At 37.3% G+C, this 9536-nt stretch overlaps 1 protein-coding gene across 1 annotated transcript; it reads left to right on the forward strand.

Annotated features, from left to right (window-relative positions):
* The first annotated feature begins 2631 nt into the window (after nucleotides 1–2631).
* On the forward strand, nucleotides 2632–5275 carry LOC120431030 (uncharacterized). Its single transcript, XM_039596182.2, has 11 exons — nucleotides 2632–2826; nucleotides 2886–3085; nucleotides 3219–3323; nucleotides 3384–3554; nucleotides 3617–3751; nucleotides 3812–3925; nucleotides 3982–4127; nucleotides 4195–4341; nucleotides 4497–4771; nucleotides 4828–4989; nucleotides 5050–5275. Exons 1-11 carry the CDS (start codon nucleotides 2676–2678, stop codon nucleotides 5154–5156), a joined length of 1713 nt encoding a protein of 570 aa, XP_039452116.1. The 5' UTR covers nucleotides 2632–2675; the 3' UTR covers nucleotides 5157–5275.
* Nucleotides 5276–9536: the final 4261 nt, after the last annotated feature.

Here is a 9536-nt window from a genome sequence, read left to right on the forward strand (position 1 = left end):
TTTGAAAAGGTTCAATAAACCAAATTTCCAGTTTTTGCTTTTTGGGTGTTTTTGAAACCGCCTTGAGTCAGGGGTATTGAAAAACACCCAAAAAGCAAAAACTGAAAATTTGGTTTATTGGACCTTTTCAAAAAAAACTCCAGAATTGAAGTTTTACAGAGACCTAGTACTACGTTTTGTTTGGAGACTTTAGCCAACATTTTGCTACGAAAAGCTCATGAAAAGATGGTTCCTATAAAAAGTTCTATAACAAATACTATTACAAAAAGATGCAAAAAATTTTTGCACACCTTTCGAAAAATACAACAAATCTGACGACTATGATTAGTTTTGCGATTAATCGCTGCCTGTAACACCTCACGAATAAGACTGCTGAGAATAATCTTTATTCTCAAATTGCCACGACTAGGTGTCATTCGTCTAGTGTACCTCCGCTGATTATAACAACCCATGACTGCTGGTGTTAAATGGGGAAAATTATAATCAGATCGCAGCAAGTTGACGACTAAACCCAATCATTCACATTTTTATTCGTCTCTGCCACAGCCAGCGATCAAGTCCGTAGTAACATTTCAATAGGGCGAATCTGCGTTTGTAAACAAGCAGTCTATCCCCTTCTTACTTGAGGTGAACTGTCACTTGAGCAAAAGGGATAGTCTGCTTGTTTACAAATGCAGATACGCCCTATTGAAATGTTACTACGGAAGTGCTAGTCGGGAAAGAAGTGATCAAAGCATACTCAGAGGGCCTTTCTTCAGGCAATCGTTATTCGCCCGAAGTGATTTTTTTTTAACCTTGCTATTTGGTGTTGTGACATTGGATTTTTTGGTGATTTGTCTACAAAAAACTGTTTTTTTATATTATTTTATCGAAAGGTTTACACACTTTTTTGCATCTTTTTTGATTGGAAATCCTGGGAATTCCAGGGAAATTTGAAATTTATCGAAAATTGATCTAATCCTGGTTTTGATTGATATTATTAATATTTTGCAATAAAATTGTATAGAATAGCAACACAAATGGTAAAAATAATCGTGAAGATCAATTATTGCCTTGACTGCTGGTAAAAAAGCATATAACTTCAAGAGAATATATAATTTGCTTAGCCTTTATTGGTAAGCTGTCTTTCAGCTCGTACAAAATAATAAAAAAATGATGATTAGTTTTTTTTTGTCAAGAAGTAAGTATTATTTTTTAATCACAGTATTTGAATAGTGAGTAAAATAAACCCATTCTCCAAAACCATAAAATTGCTTTCAAGTTTGTCTCTGTGATCAGTTTGACTTGAAATACAATTTTTATGCAACGACAACACAAAGTTTTCAAACATTAGGAGCGAGTTTTTGATGTTTGCATTTTTTGAGTACCTTTGATATAATTAAAAGTAGTTTTTTAATGATTTTTTAATGATTCAGCCAAATAAATGACTCCGGTTCCAACAAATTACCAAACTCTATTCTCAGTTGTGGATAAAAATATCATCTGGGATGAACCTTAACATGACATTTTTTTGACGGTCTGATGAAGTTCAATAAGAACAGTAAATTTAATTGAAAAAAATATTCCTTAATTTTTTTGTAAATAAAAAAAGTGTAATTTACCAATTTCCCGGGAAGCGAGAATTTTTTTTCGGGAAATTATGGAAATTCCCGAGATTTTTTTCCCGGGACGGGAAATTGGACGCTCTAATCAGGGGTGACCAAAGTATGGCCCGTGAGGTCATTTTTTGCCAAATGGCCCTTTAACGCATTTTATGTGATTTTATAATTCCTAGAAATTGAGGTTATATTTATGCCTATTTTATGATCCTTTTCAGATTTTTCAAATTTAAAACTAACTGTATAATTGGGATCAAAGTATGGGAAAGCCGTACTTTGATCCCGATTATATAAAACAAATATTGTGTTAAAAATCTATCTTATCGTAACTATCTATCGTAACGCGTTTAAATGTGATTAAAAAAAGTAAATTATGTCCAAATTTTCATCAAATATTTAATAAAATTTTATAAAAAATTGGAGGAATAAATTTTGAAAAATCCTGAAGCAACTATTTATAATTAGGATTGCTCATAATTTAAAAAATAAATTACACACTTTTACAAAGTTTGTGTCACCCCTTCAAAAACAATAACAAATAAATAAATAATAAATAAAACAAATCTATTTTAAAAAAACTTTAAAACTTTCATTATATTTGTGAAATCACGATAATTTAGGCACGAAAGTTGCAATGAAAAGCAGATGAATAATATTTATGATGGTATTTTTGTTTTGATTTTTCTGATTTTAATAAAATTTAACCAATTGATTGGCAGGCCTTTTTGTACAAAACTGTTTATTTTTTTTTGTTTTCTTATGTTTTTTCTCATATGGCCAGCAAGCTCATGTTAGCTTAACTTCTTAAGTAACTATTCAATATTACTATAACTGGTAGGTATTTAGTTCAATCATCAATTTACATTCTAATATCAAAATATTAAAATTAAGAAACGGATCATGGTTTTAATCTTGTTTTTAAATTTCTGGAGTTTTTTTTTTAAATGGTCCAATAATCCAAATTTAAAAAAAACCTTCACATTTAAATGTTCAATTATTTCATAGAATTTATCCAAGTAGCATAAGTTTCAGAAACCGCTTCTGACATTTTAGTTTGTTCTGCAACCGGTCAAGAGTATGGCCGCCACCAAGGGTTACTTCCAGAGCAAAACCGGCGAGAACCATGGCATTTTCGGCTACAAATACCTCAAATTCCACCGCATGCGGGACCCAAAATGGGCCGCCGGGGACAAGATGATCCAGTACGTCGGAATCACCAAATTGTATGGTAAATACACATGTAGGATTCAATTTGAAGAAAAAAATATTACGAACTTAAAATTTTAGAACGAGACCGGAAACTGCAAACATTGAAAACGGTGCTGAAACGGAAGGGCAAGCAACGTCACACGCAAAATGTTCGGAAAACCTTGAAGGAAAATACCGGCCATTTGAAAATTGCTACTTTTGGCGATGCCCAATTGATCAAAACAATTCTGCAGGAGCATTCCGAGATTCAGCGAGCGTATCATCCGCTTATGATTGAGGTAAATTTTAGAAGAAAAGACAAACTGCCGTGCGTCTCCATCTTTCTAAATAGCTTTTGAGATATTTCATGGAGACGCATGGTATGTCAGGGTATATTTTTCTTCACAACTTCTTTTAAAATTCTTTTGACAGCAAATTGTCGAGAAAATCGACCAGAGAACGTTCGCTAAACGTAAAACTTTGGACCAACTTCAACATCAGCTCAAGTTTTTAAGCGATTCCTATGAAAGTGAGTTGGTAAGTGGTTTTGACTAAATGATTGAAATTTGGTATAGTTTTCAACTCCCTCATCGATAGCTGGCGGTCGCCGAATTACAAAACAGAACGAAATACAAGGATCCGCAAGAAGTTTTCGAGGAGACTGAAGCAAAAAGCTACGAACTCGAGCTGCGACACTGCAGCACGCGGATCAGAACGGCTGACGCCGTGAACAGAGCTTACAACGAAATCATTCGAGTTATGCTGAAGGTGTTTTTCAGCGTACACGCATACATTAAAAAAGTATTTTTTCTAAAAATTATCTTACTCAGGATTCAATTTACTACGATCCCGTTTTGAGTGCGCTGAACGAAGACTTGATTGAGCAGTATCGGTTCATACGTAAAACTATCGACACTGGACTTCCAGTGATGAAGAACATTCAAAGCTTGCAACGGGAATTTGAGGTAGAATTTCTTTTATTTAAATTCCTGTTGAAATTGTTGTAATATCTCTTTGTCCCACAGAAATTGGACATCAAAACCACCAAAGAGCTTACGGATCGCTTCAACACTTTGATGGAACATCGTGAGATTCTCAACAACAATAACATCAAGGTTAAAACGCTTGTTCGGCGGGATGTAAGTCAGGCTCATTGTTGATAACTTCAACAAGTAAATTAACTCGACTTTTCTAGAGCGACTTTGACGTAAATCCGTCCCGTTACGATCGCGACACGCGCAGCATGGTGGATTTGAAAATTCAAATGGAGGACATTCAGAAAATTTTGAAGCAACTCAAAAATGCAACCTCTTGCGGACGGCCGCAGGAAATTTATCCAAGGTTTAAAATGAATTATTCAGCTGGGTACAAATTACGCCTTAACAATTTCAATTCCAACTCCACGCAGAGTGAAGCAACAGGTTCGCGATAGCGAGCAGATGAAGAAACGGCTCGCGAAACGGGAACTGCAGCGTAATTTGGAGCAAATTAACACCGATGTGGCGGGCGTGCACCATGACGAGCTGGTCAACGATTTCACGCCGGATGAGTTAAGGTGAATTTAGTTCTTTGGGAACATCCATAAACCACATGGACACTTTTTTGGGATTTTTTTTTCTTAAAACAAACATTCAACAACGTTAACTTTGGCCTTTTGACTCATATCCAACTTCAATTTATTTAATAAATCTATTTTTTCCCCTCAAAAAGACGCGTCACAGACTACAAGGCCCTGCAGGATAAAATCGGCAAGGAAAGGGAAAAGCAGCAAGCTCTAGCCACCAAGAAGAAACAAACGGAGGATGTGCTGCACATGTTGAAAGCTTCCTTCCGGCACATTGCCGATGTGCTGCGAAACGTAGACGTTAAAGTTCACCCGCAAACCTTCACAAAGCCCAACGACGGAGATTCGATGCTGAACTTGCCACTGCTGAACTTTAGTGCCGTCTTTAGGAAGTTGCCCACGCAGCAGAATATTGAGATTTGTATGGTTTTAACGATTATTTGATTTTTTTTATTGCATCGAAATTTTAAATTGTAGATTCAATTTCTTCGGCCAAGGAGAAAATTTCCCATCTCATGAAGATCTATTCGGAAGCTGTTAAGGAACCACCTGCTGTTGCTCCAGCATTCGAGTACAAAACTAACATTCTGAAGGAGTGCAACCAGTTCCAGATGAGAAGCATGAAGGAAACTGGGAAATGTGAGTGTACTTCAACAAGTCCTGTTTCACAAAAGTTTTGATTTGTAAATTAATTTACAGCAATCATGGATGACATGATTTTCGACGATCCAAGCGTTTACAACAGGAAGCAGATCAAACAGATGAGTGCCAATATTGTTGAGAAAAACTCAAAACGGGAAGATTAACTGGATCGAATTTGATTTATATTTTCTAGAAGTTTATTTTAAAATACTCTCACACATTTTTTTGTAACTGCTTAATCTAGACTCTCTTAAAATTTCCAATAAACTCATCTTAATTATTCGCTGGCGATTTTTCTTTTTTCCGTAGTAGGGTGCACTCTGTCCTGGCTACCCGTGTTTAAATTTAAACCCAGCGGCCGTTTGTAGACGCACCGCACACCGCCCGTGCACAAATTGTGCATATTAATTAACGTAAACTAATTAATTGCGTATCTTAACTATAAATTAAGGGATTATTATGTCTCCTCCTTCTCGCCTCTCCTTTCACTTGTGCAAAGTTATCGTTTATCATTTGCTACCACTACCCTGGGGGGAGGCAGCACCATGGACATGGCCAGCGGCCACCGTGGACAGGACCACAAAATGCCACTGGCTGGCGGCGACGACGGTGACGACCTAGCCGGTAGCAATCACGTCGCAACGACGACGGCGCGAAAGCCGATGAAAAGTTGGTGAAAATTTAGTCCGGACGGGATGTGCTGCCGATCCCGATGATGCTATGAGACGCGGGTTCGATTCCCGCCTTATCCACTGAGCTTCTATCGGATGGTGAAGTAAAACGTCGGTCCCGGTTTCTCCTGTCTCGTCAGAGGCGCTGGAGCAGAAATCCCACGTTAGAGGAAGGCCATGCCCCGGGGGGCGTAGTGCCAATAGTTTCGTTTCGTTTCGGGATGTGCATTAAGGGAATCACGGAGTTGCTTGGTTTGAAATATTTGATGGTTTTGAAGGGATGGATTTTAAAAATAAAGTTGATTCAAGGGGTTGTTTACAATGAGAATGAATTAAATTTTGTTTGTTGATTATTTCTTGATTGACGATTTCTTAAAACTATTGGTAGGTATATTCGACAATCATTAATAGCACCCGCAGTCGAGCAGTTTTTGACAGTTCGATGATGATGATGATTTTCTTTAGGGGTAGAGAAATCGTCACGAAAATTTAAAGTATTGCATGGTACACTGCCCATAATTGAAAATTCGGCTATTATGCCAAATCAAGTATTCCGAGAAAAACGCGTTTTAGTGTTTGTCACAAAATCTCCGCCAAGGCAATTTCCCATAAGAGTGGCATATTAGCCGTTTGGTTTTTCGCATCGGCAGCCAAGTCTATTTCAGTAAAATTCAAGTTCCATAAGATGCGTTGGAACATCCTCTACCACCTGGTGCTAATATCTCGTTTTTGCCAAACGTGGATATTAGCCGTTTTTTCAATGGTGGGCAGTACAATTCTACACAACTTGTTGTGTAAAAATATTATAAGCGAAGTGAAATTTACATATTCTTGCGTAAAATCATGGTATAATGAAGGAAGCCGTTACCTTAAATTGGCTCAACCAGTGTGGAGGAAAATAAGCCCCAATTTTTGGTCACATATGAGAAATTCTCGTATGTTTGACAGGTGAAGCAACATTGTTATTATTAACACAACTAGTTTTGTAAAACTGTTGATATAAACTTGCTTGCTCACATCCTATTGAGCTATTTTCAACTCGATTTCGTTTGAAACCCCTTTTCATTAGCTGCAATTGAGCTGTAAATTAGAGGCACGATGGAATTAGATGCAGTTTCCCTACATACACACTAGAGTTGTTCCAATTTGCCTTTTGCTGTCTATTACAGTCCTATTTTGCATAGTTAAACTGAGCATAAATCACGTAATTGAGCTCGATTGGACAAAATCAAACAAAACACGGCTTGAAATGTCTTGCTTGATTAGAATTAAAAACTAAATTGATCCACCTATGTGGTTGGTGCCTTCCTCACTCTTTTCCAACAATATGTGATATGATGGGTTTGGGCCGAGTTTGGTTTGGACACAAATTTCGTCTAATTTCGTTAAGTTCCGGAACACAAAAAACATAATATCACTCAAGGGCTCATAAGTGGTCAGAACTCGAGACAGGGTTGCCAGATTATCAATGTTTCGGATTCATTGGAAAGGTCTTTCAATTACCTTACGAACGATGGGTCGGATGATGGATCCGGATATTGTTTACATACATTTAAGTGAGATCCGGTTACAAAAAAGTACATAAATATCACTTAAGTGGTCAGAACCTTGAGACAGGGTTGCCAGATCATCAATGGTTTAGACTCGTTGGAAAGGTCCTTAATTACCTAACTAACGATGTATAACATGATGAAGTTTGGTTCAGTTTACTGCCATTTATTCAACTTCCAGAAATGTGCGAAAACACATTTTTATACATAACTTTTGAACTACTTATCGAAACTTCATACAATTCAATAGCACCGTATGGGACCCTAAACCAAGTCGAATGCGACTGGTTTGGTCAAAATCGGTTCAGCCAGTGCTTAGAAAACTGAGTGACATTATTGGTCACATACACACACACATACACACAGACATTTATTCAGTTTTCGATTCTGAGTCGATATGTATACATCAAGTTAGGTCAATTTAGGTTTATATTTATATTTGTGTTTAGGATTTAAAAATCTAAATTTTTGCGGGAAAAACAATTTTTTGGCGGTGCTGTACATAGAAATTTTACAATTTTTTTTTAAACTGGTTAAATAATGATGCTTGAAATGAAAGCACGTCCATCTACATTTAAATTTTGAAGCATTTTGAAAAAGCTAATATTGAATGGGGGGGACAGAAACTTTGAAAAATATTTAAAATTTCCGTGGGTAATTTTCAAATTCTAAAGGAGTTTTTTTTGAAAAGGTTCAATAAACCAAATTTTCAGTTTTTGCTTTTTGGGAGCTTTTTAATACCCCTGACTCAAGGCGGTTTCAAAAACACTCAACAAGCAAAAACTTATTCGACCTTTTCAAAAAAAAAAAAAAAAGCTCCAGAAATTATTTATGTTTTTTGACATCCCCTCCCCCACCAAACAGTACGGTGAGGAAGCCCGGCCGGATTGGGAGGAGTTGCCCGCCCGACGACAACGATCATTATCGTCATCGCGCCCTAGTCATCATTCGTAATCATCAATGGCAGCGCGCGCGATCTCCTCCTGGCTGATGGGCGGAAGCATGCGGGTGGTCTCCCCATAACCGTCGTGCTATAGTAGAGTAACGTGCCTTTGAGCTGTTTTTCTGCTGCGTTGGTAGTTGTGGTCGTCGTTGTTGTTGTCTTAATTTCGTCTCTCTGTTGATGACGACGACGTTGGCCACAAATCCAAATTCGAAGTAAACACGGTGTTCAGAGAGGGAGAATTACAAAAAGAGAGCCATCACACGGTCGTATTGGTTCCTGTCATGTGGACGTACGACCCTTCGATTCGATTCAGTCACCATGACGAAATGTTGGATGCTGGATGGTTGGCAGATCTCTCTGCTCCTGTTGATGACCAGTGTACAGAGTATCTCAATCTGGACGATCCTTCAGGTTCGTCGGTTGGCAGTGGTGTGGTGACTGATCAACTCTCTCTCAGAGATTTCCCCAGAGTTTTGAGGAAAAGTATAGAATAAGTTGTATTCGTGATCACCACCAGTTTAGGTCACGAATACCACGATCGTGACGGACAGTGTTGGAAGAACAGTCATTTCGTTGATGACTTAATTAGCTAAAACCTTTAAACTAAACCATGATTTTTTTTTCTGTGTACTCAATATTCCAAAAAATAAAACGAATTTTCAATGCAACAAATACAGAAATAATTTTCAATACACTTCCATTTTTCTAACCGATTTATTTGTAACTTACAAATCACTTTTAATGCTCTGGAAGGCATCCAGGCGGCCATATTTGTTTTAGAAAAACATTCAAATCTTGATTCAGAATGTTTCAATAAAAAAATGGGTTTCTTTGTGTTGTTTGTTGAAACATTTTACACAGTCATTTCGTTGATGAATTAATTAGCTAAAACCTTTAATCAGATGGATTTTCTATGTGATAAACGGAATTAAAAATTAGAAATTATGCAATTCTAAAGATCAATTACATGAAACCACAATAATTAAGGAATCAATTTGCATAACTGACAACACTGTCTTTATGGTAACTTCTAGATCCAGCCGAAGGCTCTGGTTGTGTGGACGATCCTCTCGGAGAGGCAGCATAAAAATTTGTCGTGCTATGCAAAACGAAGGAAAACAACAAGTTTCAGCAGAAAAGTTGTGTCCAGCAGCTCTCCCTTGCCAGCTCGGTTACATCCTTGGCAACGTGTGCGATCATCGTACAATTATGACGCAGGACTACGTTTTTGGTGTTGGGATACAAAACATAATGTTTCAGTAATGTAATTAATCCACCAGACGACTCCACTAAAATCCACGATTCGGTTCCATTGAAGAATGAAGTATCATTCTAAGTCCGCCATTGTTATTGTGTACGGCCATTTTTGTTTTATAA

This window comes from Culex pipiens, chromosome 2, assembly GCF_016801865.2.
Source record: "Culex pipiens pallens isolate TS chromosome 2, TS_CPP_V2, whole genome shotgun sequence".
NCBI classification, from domain to species: domain Eukaryota; kingdom Metazoa; phylum Arthropoda; class Insecta; order Diptera; family Culicidae; genus Culex; species Culex pipiens.